The sequence below is a fragment of the Octopus sinensis genome, linkage group LG4 (genome assembly GCF_006345805.1).
Source record: "Octopus sinensis linkage group LG4, ASM634580v1, whole genome shotgun sequence".
In the NCBI taxonomy this organism is placed as follows: domain Eukaryota; kingdom Metazoa; phylum Mollusca; class Cephalopoda; order Octopoda; family Octopodidae; genus Octopus; species Octopus sinensis.
Genome location: NC_043000.1, coordinates 118286029 through 118305559, shown reverse-complemented (window position 1 = coordinate 118305559; position 19531 = coordinate 118286029). Strand labels below are relative to the sequence as shown.

Below are 19531 nucleotides of genomic sequence, written 5' to 3'. Positions count from 1 at the left end.
CAATACTGGTTATCAGGCAGTGTGGGACAAACATACATAAAGACACATATTTCATTGTTTAACATTTGTTTTCTATTCTGGCATGGGTTGGAAGTATATTATTTACATTATTTACAATTAATGGATATTTGAACACTTCTTGTTTGTTGTTAACACAACTTTTCGGCTGATATACCCTCCAGCCTTCATCAGGTGTCTTGGGGAAATTTTGAACCTGGGTTCTCATTCCTAAGGTATTTTTCAACGTTATTATTATTATTATTATTATTATTATTATTATTCAGGTTACTGCCTGAAATCAAACTTGGAATCTTGGGGTTAGTAGCCCCGCGCTCTTAATCACTATGCCATATGCCCATGGGCAATTATGGAGTGAATTTTAGGGCTTATATATCTAATATTCTCCTATCCTTCCTTAATACTGGTTCCCATATGTTGTTCATATCTGCACTCGGTTTGCTTAGGAGGTTGTTGTGTCCTAGCATGTGCTGCTTCATTAGTTTTTGGATTTTCCAGTGGTGTTCTCTGTCTATTATTTTAACTTCATCCCACAGGGGAAGAAGTCTCCATTTTTCCATACATGATCACCTATACCCGATTTATCAATATCTCCCCGTGTCACAGCTTTGCGATGTTCCTCTACTCTTATTTTGAGGGGGCGGCTTGTTTCACCTTTGTATAACCTACCACAGCTGCATGGGATGAAGTAGACGCAGTTCTTGGTCATATTCTCTTCTACTGGTGGTTTTACTGGAAGGAGATATTTGCGAAGTGTTGTATTAATCTTGAATACTGTCCTGATGTCATATGGGCCACATATCTTTTGTATCTTTTCAGAGAGGCCTTTCACATAGGGTAGACAGACTGTGGACAGCTTATCAGTTTCATCCTCTCTTTTCTTCATAATTGAAGTGGAGAGTATGCTTTTGGGATAGTTGTTGCTTAATAGATTGTTACTGAGCTTGATAATTTCTTTGAGGTGGGTATCACAATTGCTACTTATATTCTTTGCTCGATGTTTTAGGCACTGAGCAATCCCTCTCTTTACACTGTATGGATGGTGGGAGTTGAGTATCATCCAGTTAAGGTCAGCTTGCAGTATATGGATGTCCTGAATCCGTACTTGATGCATGTTATTAATATGTCCAGGAATGCCAACTGATTGTCTTTTTCTTTTTTGATTGTGAACTGTATAGATGGCTTTATTGAGTTCACATGATCTAACAGCACTTGGACATCTTCCTGGTGGAGCCAGAGTATGAAGGTGTCATTGGTTGGGTGGTTTGACAGGAGCTAGTGAGCCAGTGGACTATACTAAACTCTCGTGACTTCTTTGGCATGGTTTCTAGAGCTTGAAGCCCTTCCTAATATCAACCACTTTAGTGTGTACTGAGTATATTTAACGTGGTACTAGCACCTGTGAGGTTACCCAGTAGCTTGCCAGGCTTCCATGCACTTTCCTTCTATTTTACCAAATTCACTGACAAAGCATTGGTTGGCTCGGGACTATAATAGAATGCACTTGTCCAAAGTGCCATATGTGGAGGCACATGGCCAAGTGATTAGAGCAGCGGATTCGTGGTCGAGGGATCGCGGGTTCGAATCTCAGACTGGACAATGTGTGTGTTTATGAGTGAAACACCTAAGCTCCACGCGGCTCCGGCAGAAAGTAATGGCAAACTTCTGTTGACTCTTTTGCCACAACTTTCTCTCACTCATTCCTCCTGCATCTTGCAGCTCACCTGTGACGGATTGGCGTCCTGTCCAGGTGGGGAACCTATACGCCAAGGAAACCGGGAAACCAGCCCTTATGAGCCAGGCATGGCTCGAGAAGGAACAAATAAACAAAGTGCCATAAAGTGAGATTGAACCCGAAGCCAATTGGTTGCAAAGAAACCTTATTCACCACACAGCCATGCCTGCACTATTCAACATGCAGCGGCAATAAAAATAATGTAATAGGTCTATAAAAAATGTCACTTTTCATTTTTATAGCAATTGTCTTTTAAGAATACTGAACCAAGGTTTTAAAAGTGTCAAGGCAAGTTTAAAAGAGAAAAAAGCTATAAAAAATTATTTTTTTAGAATTTAAACTGTCCTGTATTTCTTTTTGAAAGAAGACAGAGTTTATATTGTATATTTTGTTGTCAAATATGTTTTTCAGATATTCTATATAGTTTAATAACTGGCAGCTTAAAATATCTAGCAATGTAGGCCATAGTCTAGTCATCCGTATAGTTAACCAGATGATACATGAAAGAGTCATACCCAATGAGTGGTGTAGCAGCACCATAGTCAACTGCTACAAAGGTAAAGATGATGCGTTCGACAGAATAATTACAGAAGTATCAAATTGTTGGATTAGTTGATGAAAGTTATGGAGAGTGTCATAGGCCAACTAATTAGGGAGGGAGCTAGTTTAGAAGAGATGCAGTTTGGGTTTGTGTCAGGGAGAAGCACCACTGATGCAGTATTTCTGATAAGACAGCTGCAGGAGAAATTCCTAGCCAAAGGTAAACCTCTGTACTTGACTTTCGTTGACATGAAGAAAGCCTTTGACAGGGTCACCTGATCCTGTATTCGGTGGTCAATGCAGAAACTTGGGACAAATGAGTGGTTAGAGCTATACAAGCCATGTTCATGGATGCTGTCAATAAGGTGAAGGTTGGCAACAAGTATACTGAAGAATTTCAGGTAGGGGTCCACCAAGGATCTGTCTTCAGCCCCATCTTATTTATCATAGTCCTCCAGACAATAACAGAGGAACTCAAGACAGGATACCCCTTGGAGCTCCTCTATGCTGATGACCTTGCTGTTATAGCTGAGTCACTACCAGAACTAGAGGAGGAGTTTCAGGTGTGGAAGCAAGGTCTACAATCAAAGGGACTTATAGTCAATCTAGCAAAAACCAAAGTCATAGTAAGTAGAAAGGCAGACAAATCACAAATCCCTTTATATAGCTGGCCCGGCTTGATATGTAGAAAAGGCAGAGGTAGAAACTCCATAAGATGTACCCAGTGTAATCTATGGACACATAGGAGGTGCAGCAATACGAAAGAAAGGCTTACTGGGAAGATAGTTTTTGTGTGTGGTAGATGCACAGGGGCAATAAACACTGAAAATGTGCAGAAAACAGCTTCCATCACATGCCAGGAGGAAAAAAACTAGAAGTAGTTGATAGCTTCCATTGCCTAGGTGACCAAGTCAGTAGCAAGGGTGGATGCTCTGAGAGCATAGCTGCTAGAATAAGAATAGCTTGGGTAAAGTTTAGAGAGCTCCTACCTCTGCTGGTAACAAAGGGCCTCTCACTCAGAGTGAAAGGTAGACTGTAAGATGCATGTGTGCGAACAGCCATGCTACACAGCAGTGAAACATGGGCCGTGACTGCAGAGGATATGCATAAGTTTGCAAGAAATGAAGCTAGTATGCTCTGCTGGATGTGTAATGTCAGTGTGCATACACAACAGAGTATAAGTGCCCTGAGAGAAAAGTTGTACATAAGAAGTATCAGATGTGGTGTGCAAAAGAGATGACTGTGCTGGTATGGTCATGTGTTACATATGGATGAGGAAAATGTGTGAAGAAGTGTCACACCCTAACAATGCCGGGAACCTGTGGAAGAGGTAGACACAAGAAGACCTGGGATGAAGTGGTGAAGTACGACCTTCGAACGTTGGGCATCACAGAGGTAATGACAAGTGACTGAGACCTTTGGAGATATGCTGTGCTTGACAAGATCTGGCAAACCAAGTGAGACTATAGCTGTGGCCTCTGCCAGTGTCACATAACTGGCCCTTTTAAGAGCACCCTTCAATCGTTGGACAATATGCTGTGCTTGAGAAGAACTGTTGAGTCAAGCAAAATCATTGTCATGGCTGATACCAGTACTGCTTGACTGGCACCCAGGCTGGTGGCACATAAAAAGTACCATTCAAGCATGGTCAATACCAGTGCCATCAGACTGACTCCTTTGCTGGTGGCACATAAAAGCACCATATGAGCATGGCCAATGCCAGTGCTGCCTGACTGGTTCCCATGCCAGTGGCATGTAAAAAGCACCATAGGAACGTGGTCATTTCCAGTGCCACCTGACTGACTCCTGTGCTGGTGGCACATAAAAATCACCATTCAAGTGTGGTCATTACCACTTCCACCTGACTAGCTCTTGTGCCAGTGGCATGTAAAAAACATCCACAACACTCTCAGGTTGGCATTAGAAAGGGCATACAACTGTAGAAACCTTGTTAGATCAGAATGGAGCCTGGTGCCACCCGTTTTGCCAATCCTCAGTCAAACCATCCAACCCATGCCAGCATGGAAAGCAGACGTTAAACAATGATGATGATGATGAATATTCTATGGATTTCTCAAGTTGTTATTTATTGCTTAAAAATGCAAACCAGGTTTTTGATAACTCTTGAGTTAATAAATAGTTAATATCTAATAAATATACTTATTTTCCTTGGTAGTTATTTTAGTATTTTCAAAAGCTACAAATCTTTGGAAAATTGCTAGAAATTATAGCATACTGATTTGTCAGCAATTAAGAAGATGATTATTTTTTGGACAGACTTCTAGTTAATTGGTTTCTATTAAAATAAAAGGATGATTGCTGTTAGTTTACTGTGATAAATCATTTCAAATGATTGAATGGGTGCAAATTCGGCTGTGTGGTAAGAAGCTTGTTCCTCAGTTACAGAGCTTGTAGCTCAGTCCCACTGTGCGGCTTCATAGCAAAGAGTCTTCCAGTATAGCTCCAGACCGAATAAAGCTTATTGAGTGGATTTGTTGGATAAAAACTAAAAGAAGCTTGTTGTGTGTATGTGTGGATATATATATTTCTAAGTCTTGATTTCACTATATGGTTGTAAATGAGCATCACCGTCATACAAGCAGCTTGTTCATTTTCAGAATGTAATAGATGTTTCTGACCAGCTATCAAAGCAAACCCAAACTTGGTTCATTAAAACCTTACCGCCATTGTAGTTTCCATAAAGATTCGGCCTTTACTGGAAAATAATTTTATATGAAATACTATTGGGTTGTCCAGAAAGTCCGTGCCAATTTTCAAAGGAAAGAAAAAGGTCAATAAATACTTGCTATTATATTTTAAATCAACCAAATATGAACCATTTTGTTGCACAATGGGTCTCCATCTTTCCTTTAACTTGAAAATACCCTCTTCCCAGAATTGAGGTGACTTCATGGCAAAGAATTCATCAAGGTATCTTTTTACGTCATCCAAGGAATTGAAATTTTTACCATTAGGACTATTCTGCAGAGACCTCAATAAGTGGAAATCCGAAGGAGCAATATCTGGTGAATATGGAGGATGGGGTAACATATCCCAGCTGAGCTGCAGCAATTTTTGTCTGGTTTCCAAAGCATCAAGTGCCGAAAATGAACTTTCTTATTTTCCATTTTAAAGGGTTACAGAATTTATACAGGTTATAGGAACATAAATCTTCTTCCACGAAAAGGTAGCTTAAACTGTGCTCTAAATGGAGGTGTAGTAAAATCTTATTTTATGGACTCAACCATGTTCTAAAATAAGTCGAAATGTAAGCTACTATAAATCGGCACGAACTTTCCGGACAACCCAATATTTAATAACTATAAAATATTTGATACTCACTCGTCACTTTTTGATGGGTCAACAAAAACATTAAGAAACTGACCACCGACTATGTATCCTATTGCAGGACCCAAGGTTGAAAAGAACATCATTATACCTTGTAATAAAGAAAGCAAAGGAAAATATGTAGAAATAAACACTGCAATGAATATTTATTTGTAATTTAGTAAAAAAGGGCAACAATCTTGAAGGATGGAGCTAGTTGATAACATTGATGGCCCCCAGAACTTCAACTGGTATTTTATTTAATTAATCTCAAATAGATAATAGGTGAAATTGACCTCAGAGGGATTTGAACCCAGAACATAAATAGTTGGTGCAAATACAACGCATCTTGCCCAACATCCTAAGACAATTTATTTGTAATCACTACTATTAGTAATAACATTATTATACCAACAGTTGTATAATTATATAGAATAAAGCAGTGCTTTTCAACCTTTTTGCTGGAGCGGAACCCCAAGAAAACATTTCACTGGCTCGAGGAACCCCTATGCAATAATTTAATTGTCTTATGCACACATATCTGCACAGGAGAATTAAAAATTACTGTCGATTTTAGCATATTTGTACTTCTTGCGGAACCCCTGGACTGTAATGGCAGAACCCTGGTTGAAAACCACTGGAATAAGGGTAAGCACTGGTGTGGATGTGTGGTAAGAGGTTTGCTTCTCAGCCACAGGATTCTGGGTGGATACTCTTCCTAATGCCAACCACTTTATAGAGTGAGTTGGGTGCTTGTACATGGCACAGGAGCTTTTACATGGCACTGACGCAGTTGCTTTTATGTGACATCAGCACAGATGCCTTCTACATGGTACCAGCATAGGTGCTTTCTATATGGCACCAGCATATGTGCTTTCAATGTGACACTGGTGTGGGTGCTTTTTACACAGGACCAGTACAGGTGCTTCTACTATGTGGCACCAGTATAGGTGTTTCTACTGTACCATTGTTAGGAGAAAAAGATTTTACTGCTTTAAAGCATGCATTATAAGCTCAATTTTGCATACAACCCCGGGTAATTCTTTGAGATTTTACATCTAGGTGTAAAAAAGCTATCTCAATAAATTCCTTTTGACCCATGCAAGCATGGATGCTAAATGATGCTGATTATAATTAACTGCACCAGAATACATTTTCAATATCCTTTATAAGGTTTATTTATTTTATTTTCTTATTTTTTATTTCATCTAGTTTCAGCTCACGATCTGTAGCCATGCTGGGGCACTGCCATTTGGTGTTGCTACATGATTTTACTTCACGAATGCTTTTTAGCAATTGACATTTGTTGCATGAGAGAGTTTGATGCAGCTTCCCTCATCTGCACCTCCTGCCGCGAAGTTGGCTCATCTGGGACACCTGACAGGAAGAGGTCCAGCTTTATTTTGAAGACACCTACATCCACCCATGCAGGTCTCTCATGTTCTTCGGGAGGATATTGAAGAGCTGTGGACCTCTGAAGCCCAGGCTATTGCAGTATCGTGTCCTACATCTTGATGGTTTGTAGATATTGTAGCTATCGAAGATTAAAAAAAATACAACAATGACACCTTATGAACGAATTTGGTAGACAGAAACTGAATGCAGCCTATCAGACTGCTGAAATCTACAAGTTTTTTTATTCTCTCTCTATTTTCTCTTTTTCTTTTCTGTTGAAGAATGTAGGCGTCAAACTAATACACTTGCTTCTTGTTCCTACATCTGTCTTTGCCTTTTGTTTTTCTATAAATTTCAGCTATATATACGTATTAAGTTGAGAATACAGATTTAGTGGTAAAACAGTTTGATGTCTATTTCTAGCATACAAGGAATCCATATAGTGATCTCTCATATTGTTGATATATATATATATACATACATATATATATATGGGAAGGTGCATGGCTCAGTGGTTAGAGCATTGAGCTTACAATTGTGAGGTTGTGAGTTCGATTCCCGGACTGGGCTGCATGTTGTGTTCTTGAGCAAGAAATTTTATTTCATGTTGCTCAAGTTAACTCAGCTGTAGAAAAGAGTTGCGACATCACTGGTACTAAGCTCAATCGGCCTTTGCCTTTCCCTTGGATAACATCAGTGGTGTGGAGAGGGGAGGCTGGTATGTATGGGCGACTGCTGGCCTTCCACAAACAACCTTGCCCAGACTTGTGCTTCGGAGGGTAACTTTCTAGGTGCAATTCCATGGTCATTCATGACCGAAGGGAGTCTCCTCCTCATATATATATATATAGCTGAAAGGTGGTTAAGAGTTCATACAATTAAAAAATTGTGGTAAAAAAAGTAAAGTTAAAAAAGGCACAAAAATATATTTTAGAAAATGTTTTATATCTTTGTTATAGTGAGTGATTTAAAATTTAACCGGTTTCGATGTATTCATTTAATCAAATATTAAAAAGAATTTTTTTAGGAAATCAAGCAGAAAAAAATTGGTGGGGGGGTTAACAGTTTGTAGCCATGTGCAAAGAGTCATTTCTTATATATCATCATCATCATCATCGCTTAACGTCCGTTCTCCATGCTAGCATGGGTTGGACGGTTCGATCGGGGATCTGGGAAGCCAGAAGGCTGCACCAGGCTTATCTGGCAATGTTTCTACAGCTGGATGCCCTTCCTAACGCCAACCACTCCGTGAGTGTAGTGGGTGCTTTTTACGTGCCACCTGCACAGGTGCCAGGCGAGGCTGGCAACGGCCACGGTCGGATTGGTGTATTTTATGTGCCACCGGCACGGAAGCCAGTCGAGGTGGCGCTGGCATCGGCCACGAGTCGGATAGTGCTTTTTACGTACCACCAGACCAGGGATCCTGGCTGGTTCAATTCGATTTCGATTTCGCTTTCCCCAACATGTCTTCGCTATATATATATATATATATTTATATATATTGGCTATGTAGGTTTGAAGTGGGATTCAAGAATTCAAGTTTCATAAATTTTATTGAAAAGAAGTCTTTTGAATTGAATACGAAGCTTCAATTGACTACAAGAGTGGTCAGCTGTGTGTGTTTGTGTGTGTGTGTGTGTATGTAATTTTAGAATGTTCAGTAATCCATTGCCACATTGCGGTTCACCTATTGCACACTCAGTACATCGTGGTTCATCTGTCATGCACTCAGCACATTGCGGTTCACCTATCGCACACTCAGCATATTGCAGTTCACCTATTGCACACTCAGCATATTGCAGTTCCCCTATTGCACACTCAGCACATCGCGGTTCACCTATCGTGCACTCAACACATCGCGGTTCACCTATTGTGCACTCAGCACATCGCGGTTCACCTATTGTGCACTCAGCACATCGCGGTTCACCTATCACACTCTCACCACATCACAATTCACCTATCGCATACACAGTACATTGTGGTTCATCTATCACGCTTCAGCACATCACGATTCACCTATCGCATATTCACTACATTGCGCTTCATCTATCATGTTCTCAGCACATTGTGGTTCACCTATCAACCACTCAGTACATCGCAGATTTTCCCAACTAATATATATAAATTTATATTGTAGACTCCTCAGTATATTGCGGGTTTCTGCAACTAATAAGTATTTATATTTTTTAGATTTTAATTATTTCTGCGGGAGGTTTTGGAACATAACACCCGCAAAGATAGATACTGTACTGTCAAAACATTTTTCTATTTTCTCTTTTTCTATTGAGAAAATATGGCCAGTGGTCAGTGGCTTCTTTTAAGGATGGACATTCCAAGGATTTGGAAGGAATTATTTCTGGTGTGTGTGTGTGTGAGTGTGCATGTATGTTTAGTGTATGTGTGTTTTTGTTTTTTGGAAATATGTTTTGCATATTGTGGTGGGTGTGTATATGTTTTTGTTTTTTTGGTGGAGGGAATGTTTTGTTTGTGTGTGTGTGTGCTATTGTGGTATGTGACTGGTTTTATGTGAATGTTTTGTGTGTGTGTGTGTGGGCGTCTGTGCTATTGTGGTTTGTGTGTATTATATTGTAGTGTGCAGTTGGTTTTATGTGAATGTTGTGTGTGTGTGTGTGTATTATTGTGGTGTGGGTGTTATATCGTGGTGTGTGTATTATATTGTGGTGTGTGCTTGGTTTTATGAGAATGTTTTGTGTGTGTGCATGCGTGTGTGATGTGCATGTGCTATTGTGGTGTGTGTGTTATATTGTGGTCTGTGTGTTATATTTGGCTTTATGGGAACGTTTTGTGTGTTTGTGTGTGTGTGTGTGGTGTGTGTATGTGTATGTGTGTGTGTGTGTATGTGTGTGTGATGTGCATGTGCTATTGTGGTCTGTGTGTTATATTTGGCTTTATGGGAATGTTTTGTGTGTGTGTGCGTGCAACGAGTTCATATTTATTGATAATGGTAGGTATTTCAATATTTAGCTGTAGCTTATATTTGATGAATTGTTTTCCTTTTTTTTATCTCACAATTTGCAATTTCCCACACATTGCAAACTGTATGAGAATGGCCTTTATTTATATGTATGTAATATATATATAAATATATAATAATTATTTGAGGGAATATTATTCCTAACTTACAGGGAAAAATTCAATTTAGAAATACTAAATCAAATTTCACGAAATATATAATATATATATAAATATTAGAAAAAAAACACCTTTTATCAATTCAAAATGAACAATCAAATTACACCATCTAGAAAATTACATATAATAGAAATATTAAAATTAAAATAACAATAATATACCGATGATTACGTAAATTGCAAAATAATTTATTATTATTTTATTATTATTATTATTATTATTTTGCAATTTAGTTAATCATCGGTATATTATTGTTAATTTAATTTTAATATTTCTATTGTATGTAATTTTCTAGATGGTGTAATTTGATAAAAGGTGTTTTTTCCTAATTTGTATATATATATATATATATATATATATTATATATATATATATATATATATATATATATATATAGAGAGAGAGAGAGAGAGAGAGAGAGAGAGAGAGATGAGTTTGGAGAGATTATCTGGACAGATACTGTATTAGCTCTCAGTTAAGTTTCAGTTAATGGCTAACCCTAATGGTTAGTATCTAAAGTCTGTGACTACAATTAGTTATTAGTCACTCCATGAATTCTTCCAATTTGTAATGATTATAAAATAAATTTGTGGATGTACCAGTCTCTATACTGTTTATTATTATTAATATATATGTGTATATATCTATATATCTATATCTCTTTCTCTCTCTCTCACTCACTAATATGTATATGTTATCTGGGAGATTTTTCTTACATTAGAAGAAATAGCTAGTTTCTTTGGCTGCTATTTCTAAATTTCGGTATGTGGTGAAGCAAATTTTTTTGATGAACCCTAATTATAATTATACTCTTAATTATAAAAAATATTGTTTAAGTTTATTGATAATGGTAATACTACTTGCTGAATAATACTTGGGAGAATTATTAATTACTAATTAATTAATTAATTTTACCCTTTATTATTATAGATAATATATATATATATATATATATATCATCGTCATCATTGTTGTTTAACGTCTGCTTTCCATGCTGGCATGGGTTGGACGGTTTCACAGAGGACTGGCAAGCTGGAAGGCCGTACCAGGCTCCAATCTGATCTGGCAAGGTTTCTACAGCTGGATGCCATTCCTAATGCCAACCACTCTGAGAGTGTAGTAGGTGCTTTTTATGTGCCACCGGCATGAGGGCCAGTCAGGCAGTACTGGCATCGACCACACTTGAATGGTGCTTTTTTTTACATGCCACCAGGTCTCCGCAAGCACAGCATATCTAAGGTTTTGGTCACTGGTCATCGCCTCTGTGAAGCCCAACGTTTGAAGGTCATGCTTCACCACTTCATCCCAGGTCTTCCTGGCTCTACCTTTTCCACAGGTTCTCTCTCTACTGCTATGGTGTGACACTTTTTCACGCAGCTGTCCTCATTCATATGTAACACATGACCATACCAGCACAGTCGTCTCTCTTGCACACCACATCTAGTGCTTCTCATGTCCAACTTTTCTCTCAGGGCACTTACACTGTCCTGTATGCACACTGACATTGCACATCCAGCCAAGCATACTAGCTTCATTTTTTGCAAGCTTATGCATGTCCTCAGCAGTCATGGCCCATGATTCACTGCTGTGTAGCATGGCTGTTCACACACATGTGTCATATAGTTTACCTTTCACTGAGTGAGAAGCTCTTTGTTATTAGTAGAGGTAGAAGCTCACTGAACTTTTCCCAGGCTATTCTTATTCTAGCAGCTACACACTCAGAGCATTCAACCCTGCTACTGACTTGGTCACCTTGGTAACGGAAGCTATCAACTACCTCTAGTTTTCCCTCCTCACATGTGAAGGAACCTGTTTTCTGCACTTGTATTCTTTTACTAGTTTCAGTCATTTTGACTGTGGCTGTGCTGGAACAGTGCCTTTTAGTTGAAGAAACTGATCCCTGGACTTATTCTTTGTAAGCCTGGTTCTTATTCTATCAATCTCTTTTGCTGAACCTCTAGATTATAAGGACATAAGCACACTATGATCAGTTAATACAGTTCTATATTTAAGTGATGAGGAATTATGTACATTATTTACATTTGACAGATATTTGTCCTCATCTTGTTTGTTGTCAACACATTTCAGCTGATATACCCTCCAGCCTTCATTAGGTGTCTTGGGGAAATTTCGAACCTGGGTTCTCATTCCTAAGGTATTTTTCGATGTTGTTGTTGTTATTATTATTATCATTATTATTCAGGTCACTGCCTTGAATGAATCTCAGAATCATGGAGTTAGTAGCCCACACTCTTAACCACTACACTAAGTTATGGGGGAGATAAACACACCAACATCGATTGTCAAGCAATGATGGTGGAGACAAACACACACATATACGATGGGCTACTTTCAGTTTCCGTCTATCTAATCCACCAACAAGGCTTTGGTCAGCCCAAGGCTATAGCAGAAGACTCTTGCCCAAGGAACCACGCAGTAGGACTGAGTCCAGAACCATGTGGTTGGTAAGCAAGCTACTTACCACAACCACACCTGTTCCTATACATATAAAATCACTTAACAACCATGTTTCATGGGTTGGACAGTTTGACAGGACCCAGTGAGCTCAGGTCTGCATTGTATGCATTGTATGCTGTTTCCTTTCTTCCTTCTCTTCTTTCTTTCCTCTTCTTTCTTTCCTTCCTTCCCTTCTTTCCCCTTCCTTCCTTCATTCTTTCGGCTAGGTAACCATGTACCTCATCTACAGCAAGACACCTTTTTCTCTCTCTCACTCCAACCATTCATCACCTTACACAAGATCACCTCCTCCGATGACACCCCCCTTCCCACCTCACAAAGATTCCTTGTCTTGCAAAATTATTTGGTGACCCTACCAGTGCAGACGCAACTTAAAAAGCATCCAATTCATACTATAAAGTGGTTGGCATTTGGAAGGGCATCCAGCTGTAAAAACAACACCAAAACTGGCCTTGCCTTTGCAAGTGCCATGTAAAAAGCACCCAGTCCTTCCGGTGGAGTGGTTGGTGTTAGAAAGGCATCCAGCTGTAAAAACCCTGCCAAAACAGACACGAGACTCTGGCATAGGTTCCTGCCTGGCCAGCTCCTGTCAAACCATCCAACCCATGCCAGCATGGAAGGCAGACGTTAAACGACGACGATGATAAAATGACAAATAAATAAAGAAGTGAAATATAACCAGTGTGTATTCATTATTAGCATAACGAACAACCCATGATACATCCCACTGACATCAAGATCTTTGCGAACCAAATACAAAAATTAAATTGTTATTGATAGTAAATAAGTTGGAAATAAATCCAGGTGGTTTACTCACCTATATAAAATGGTGTTTTAATAGGTTTTACAATGTCATCCACCACAGTAATTCCAAGTGAATAAAGAATACTCCCACCTACACTGTGAAATATTTGCCCTAAGAGAAACACTCCAAGATATTCCTGTAAACTCTTGTTGTGTTCGTCCCTGCAAGAAGCGGCTCCATTTGAGGTTTCTGTTGGAAAAAAATAAAAGTATATAAACATCCCTAAAAATTTGATAATTTTTTATTGGTTGTTTCATTTATTAGACTATGGCCTTGCTGGGACACTGCCTTGAATGGTTTTAAGCTGTATAAATTGACACTATTAATTAAAAAAGGATTAATCGTGGCAGAAGCAGTGTTAGTACCAAATGGCAACCTCTATCAGCAACTTAATGTGGATATTGTGTTACAATACAGAATATTACGTTATTTACCTTAAGAGGATCTCTCATATGGATTAATGGTGCATAAAAACACTCAGATTTATATCATTGACAGACAAGAACCGTCTGCTACAGCTGCTGTAACTTCCAGATCATGTGATTACACCCCCTTTTTTTTGGCTCCTCAGTGACAGATGTCTAGTAATACAGTTTTATATTTGAGAAATGAGGAATTATGTACATTATTTACATTTTGCGGATATTTGTCCTCATCTTGTTTGTTGTTAACACAACATTTCGGCTGATATACCCTCCAGCCTTCATCAGGTGTCTTGGGGAAATTTCGAACATGGGTTCTCATTCCTAAGGTATTTTTCGATGAATAATAATAATAATAATGATAATAATAATAATAATAATAATATATTTAAAAAAAGGATTGATGTAACTCTTTACAAAGGTAAACAGTCAAGAAGAAGAGCGAGATTCGATTGTAAGTTATATTATTGAACGATATTTCAACAATATGTCTGTCTTTGTCAAGTTCAAAATAAGAAGTGATAAAAATTCAGAAATTTAAACGTAAAGTGTGAACGAGAGCAAGTAGCGTCCGCACGTTGATGGTACGACATCATAAGTTTTTAAGTCTTTTAACAGGCGAAAAGAAAAAAAAACAGAAAAAAGGAAAGAAAAAGAGAGAAAGAAGAATATTTAATCAAACAGCTTTGTATAAATTTGATGATATTCTCCTGTCATCTTATTTATTCCTCCAGGGCGTGATGTTAATAACTTGCAAACATATTTCTCCTCATACATTCTGAGAAGTGAAAGCGAAGTAGATTCAGAATATTTTCTGAGAATATGCACCTTCAAGTCTTCTTCAAAATTGCAGCTGCTTGAAACGAAATGTTCAGCAAGTTCTGTCAAACTACTGTTATTGTGCCTGACGTCGAATCTGAGCCCATTAAACCTTTTGTTTAATTGTTCCGTTGTGCAACGAACATAAATTAAGTTGAGTTTTTGTGCATTCTGCAGCGTACACCAAATGGGAATCTTTACATGTTCCACCTTCTGTATAAATCATAACATTTCTGTTATGATTTCTGACGGAATTCACTTCACTCATGTTGTTGCACAATGAACAGGGATTACCTCTCTTGCAGCTGTTCTTTAAGGTACAGCGTGTAGATACTCCAATGTTCGTTTTCATGGAGTCAGATATAGAGGTCAATAATTCTCTTATATTCTTATTCCGTCTAAAGGCTACAATAGGCGGCTGAGGAAATATCTGTTTGAAGCGAGGATATTTTTTCGCCACATGCTGGTAACTCTTATGCAACACTTTTGAAATGCCAGCGAAATGTCGGTGTCAGTTAATCACTAAAGGAATTCTGTCTTCTATTGTATTGTGTTTGCTAAAATTATGCGTATAGGTTTGACCATCTTTGCCAATCTTAGCTATTTCATTTGCTATTTCCTTTAATCGTGATTCACTGTAACCGCGTTTGACATATTGACATACAAAAGCATTTGCATGTTTCCAGTAATCCCCTGTCAGTACAAATGCGTTTTATCCTCAAAAATTGGGATTTCGGATTTGACCGAATAAGATGATGAGGATGATAAATGTGGGATAACGTGGGCTTGCAAAATAATTCTCTCGTTATTCTGCCTCCAGAAAACGTGACTTTTGTGTCCAAAAATTCAACGCTAGTTTTTGAAAAACAAGACGTAAATTTTATGTTGGACTTAAAGCCATAGTTTCTAGCATAACAGTCACAGAAATGCAAGAAGTCCATTAAAATATCCTGTGATCCTTCCCAGACAAAAAATACATCGTCAATGAACCGTAACCAGAGTATTGGTTCATGACCATGAAAGGATTTGAATGTCTTCGGTAACTGTGTCTCGAATTTCGTCATGAAGACATTAGCGAAATTAACTGCCATGGGGTTACCCATGGTGCAACCCTTCGCCTGGTGGTAAAATCTTTGTCTAAACTTCACTGTGTTACTTTCTAACACAAACCTCAAAAATCTACAGAGAAAATTTGATGGAATAATTTTGTTTGACCGCTTTTCGAAGGCATCCATGCATGCTTCAACCCCCTCATTGTGGTCAATATTGGGATATAAGGAAGAAACATCCATGGTTACCAAAAGATAGTTCTCAATATGGCCTCGGTGCTTGAAAAAGTTATTGATTTTAGATACAAAATCAAACATATTCCGAATATAGGAACTTGATCGTTTTGCGGCGGGAAAGTCATCCAGCCATTCCAAAATTTTGGACGTGCAACATTCATATCCGCTGCCAATTGGGCGCATTGGAGGAAATCTTTCGAACTTTCTGTGTATTTTTGAAGAAGACTTGAAGGTGCATATTCTCAGAAAATATTCTGAATCTACTTCGCTTTCACTTCTCAGAATGTATGAGGAGAAATATGTTTGCAGGTTATTAGCATCACGCCCTGTAGGAATGAATAAGACGACAGGAGAATATCATCAAATTTATACAAAGCTGTTTGATTAAATATTCTTCTTTCTCTCTTTTTCTTTCCTTTTTTCTGTTTTTTTTTCTTTTCGCCTGTTAAAGACTTAAAAACTTATGATGTCGTTCCATCAACGTGCGGACGCTACTTGCTCTCGTTCACACTTTACGTTTAAATTTCTGAATTTTTATCACTTCTTATTTTGAACTTGACAAAGACAGACATATTGTTGAAATATCGTTCAATAAAATAACTTACAATCGAATATTTAATGGACCCCGAAAGGATGAAAGGCAAAGTCGACCTCGGCGAAATTTGAACTCAGAACATAATGGCAGACGAAATACAGCTAAGGATTTCGCCTGGCGTGCTAACGTTTCTGCCAGTTAGCCGCCTTGGAAGAAATACTGCTAAGCATTTTGGTCAGCATGGTAACGATTCTGCCAGCATGACACCTTCGATTTATTGATACTAAACTGTATAATCAATAAAACTGCTTTGTGCATTCTTTAAAAAACTAACAGCTTTGTGCATTATTAAAAACAAAACTCTCCTGCAGTCAGCGCTGGATTAACCCATTAAGAAAATAAGCACGTACTTAGTGCATCAAGTGACGGAGGCACAACAGAAATGAAAATGGTTTACGGCACAAAAGAAATCACTTTAAACTTGTTAAAATAATATTCGTAATGCCTTATCTCTACCAAGTATAGAAGCAGAAATTTTACGTAAAATTAATTTTGGCCGCGGCCTTCGGGCTAAAACATTTTAAAGGATTTTAAGGATTTAAGGGATATCATCAAACACTTTAAAAATAATAAAAAATAATAAAATTAATAAAAAACGAAGGAGAAAACTACTTTTCAAATATAAATAAAATGGAAGTATACACAAATAAACATTGTTCTCCATCATGCTGTTAGTTTTGTTTCATTTTGAAAAGTAGAAATTTATTTTATGGTTTATTATCGTTTACATTCTGAATTATTTTTGTTTACATTTTGAACCATTTACATATACTTGAGGGTACCCAAACCTTTTAAGTGCTTAGGCCCTCTATGGGACTTAATCAGGCCTTGCCTGCAATGTTACTGCTTTTGTGTCAACACACAGTCACATTCAAAGTATAACAGCAGGCTAGGCAAGTAAAAATGAATTTTATACCAATTTGAAATTAACATTATCAAAAATGAATAACAATTAAAAATGATTCAAAACAAAACAAAAAAAGAAATTTCTTTTAAAATTTTAAAATCATTCAAAATTTTCCTCTTTGCTTAAACCTTTTTCAGAAAAATGAACTGTGCCCACCATCATTTAGCATTGTCTTTTCTATGTTTGTATGTGTCAGACAGAATTGTTGAGGCAGATTTTCTACAGATAGATGCCCTTCATGTCACCGAACTAAGGTTTCCCTCCATAGTGAGACATGCTTTTCACGTTAGAATAGTAAAGAACATCACTTGTACGAGGTCGATGCTCATTTACAACCGATTGGAACTAACATAGGTGTGACTGTGTGATAAGAAGCTTACTTTCCAACCACATGGCTTCTGGGTTCAGTTCCACTGCGTGACACCTTGGGCAGGTGTTTTCTACTATAGCCTTGGGCCGAATAAAGCCCTGTCAGTGGATTTAGTAGACGAAAACTAAATGCAGCCAGTCGTTTCCGTCAACCAGATTGCTTCACAAAGAATTTGTCGCTCCGGGGCTATATTAAAAGACGATTTTCCCAAGGGGTTACACATAGAGATTGAACCCGAAACCAAGTGATTACAAAGGGAGCTGTCAACTACATACTCATGTCTGCGCCTATATATCAACATTATTTGTCGCTGTTTGTGTTTGCGAAAATGTCAGCATTAACATCACAGGAATTCATGAGCCTCATAAATCTCCGCTATTTCTCATTAAACGTTACTAGACAAATTATATATTTAAAAACAAACTATATTAAATCTCTGAGCGAGATATAAACAGTATCAGTACGGAACCGTGACATATAATTGCTAACCAAGTGTGACGTCCTATACATGATAGTGCTACTGACGTTTATAGCCCTAGGAGCATAGTAAGTGACCTGATCTAAGATCGTGTGCTGGAACGAAAACAATTGCAGCGTGGAAGGTGTTTATAAGCCATTTAAGAAACACAAAATCCGTTAGATTCACTTCAACATCTCTATATATATAAACGGCAAAATGTGTGTGTGTGTGCGTGTCCTTTATACAAATCCACATTTTTTCTGTTAGAGGGCTCGCACTTTCTATGGTCATTCAAAACCGTCCAAGGGTGGTCGTGCACATCTTTACATTTCCCCAGTCACCCCGCAAAGCCGTTAAAAAATCATTAGAAGTGACTTTTTTGTGAATTTTCTATCCCAAACCCAATCAAAATGCCCGAAACTTGATACGCCAATTGAATGTCAGCTAGCTGTATGTGATTGGTCGGAGATTTGGACAGTACTTGCGTGTGTGTGCGCACGCACGCAGCTGTATATGCATGCACTAGCACTGCCGGGGCATAGTGCTAGTTTAAATTTAATTTGTCAAAATATTTTCGTCGCTTTGAGACCGCAACCTGTTCACTGAAGGCAAGTAAAACATAAATTGGGCCGTCTTATCAACAAGCTCTTGGCTAAATCTATTCATTAGGCTATCTATTATTTACTTATTTACAGTAAGTCACAGCATACACAGAATTAAGTCCCTCAACCCCACGAGCACCTCCATCCCCAAACTTTAAAAATTCTTCATTAGTAAGTCGTATTTAGTGCGATTTATATTCGACAATAAAATGTATCACATTTGTAGCTATTTTAAGATATTGTGTTATCTCGAAAGAAGAACTTATACAAAAATACTTACTTAAGCAATTAACAGCAGTTCTTTCGTCCCATGTATAAGTGTCCGCAAAAATATGTGGCAATGCCATAACAAAAGAGCCCAGACTGAAGGTGATGAAGCCATAACCAAGCCAGCGTAGTTTGTAGTTTACGGCGCCTTTGAAGCAGACGAACAAAGCAATAGGCGCTGCCGTTATATCGTAAACGCTGGCGATCCATCCAGACATACTGCTGGGCAATTCAAACCGTTTTTCTACTGTACTCATGTTTGCATTGATCACACCGTTTACAATAAACCCTGGAAAAAAATAAGATAAAGGCCATTATGTTAAATCAATATTTAAACAAATAAGGAGAGCTG

At 38.1% G+C, this 19531-nt stretch overlaps 1 protein-coding gene across 3 annotated transcripts in view; it reads right to left on the bottom strand.

Annotated features, from left to right (window-relative positions):
* Positions 1-19531, bottom strand: part of LOC115210946 (solute carrier organic anion transporter family member 4A1) — a 99257-nt gene that overhangs the window by 25619 nt on the left and 54107 nt on the right. For all 3 annotated transcript variants that reach the window (XM_029779738.2, XM_029779739.2, XM_029779737.2), the window contains exons 3-5: positions 19193-19468; positions 13464-13640; positions 5636-5732 (exon numbers count right to left, since the gene is read on the bottom strand). In XM_029779738.2, the coding sequence (XP_029635598.1) occupies positions 5636-5732; positions 13464-13640; positions 19193-19468 (550 nt within the window). The remainder of the gene's footprint in view (positions 1-5635; positions 5733-13463; positions 13641-19192; positions 19469-19531) is intronic.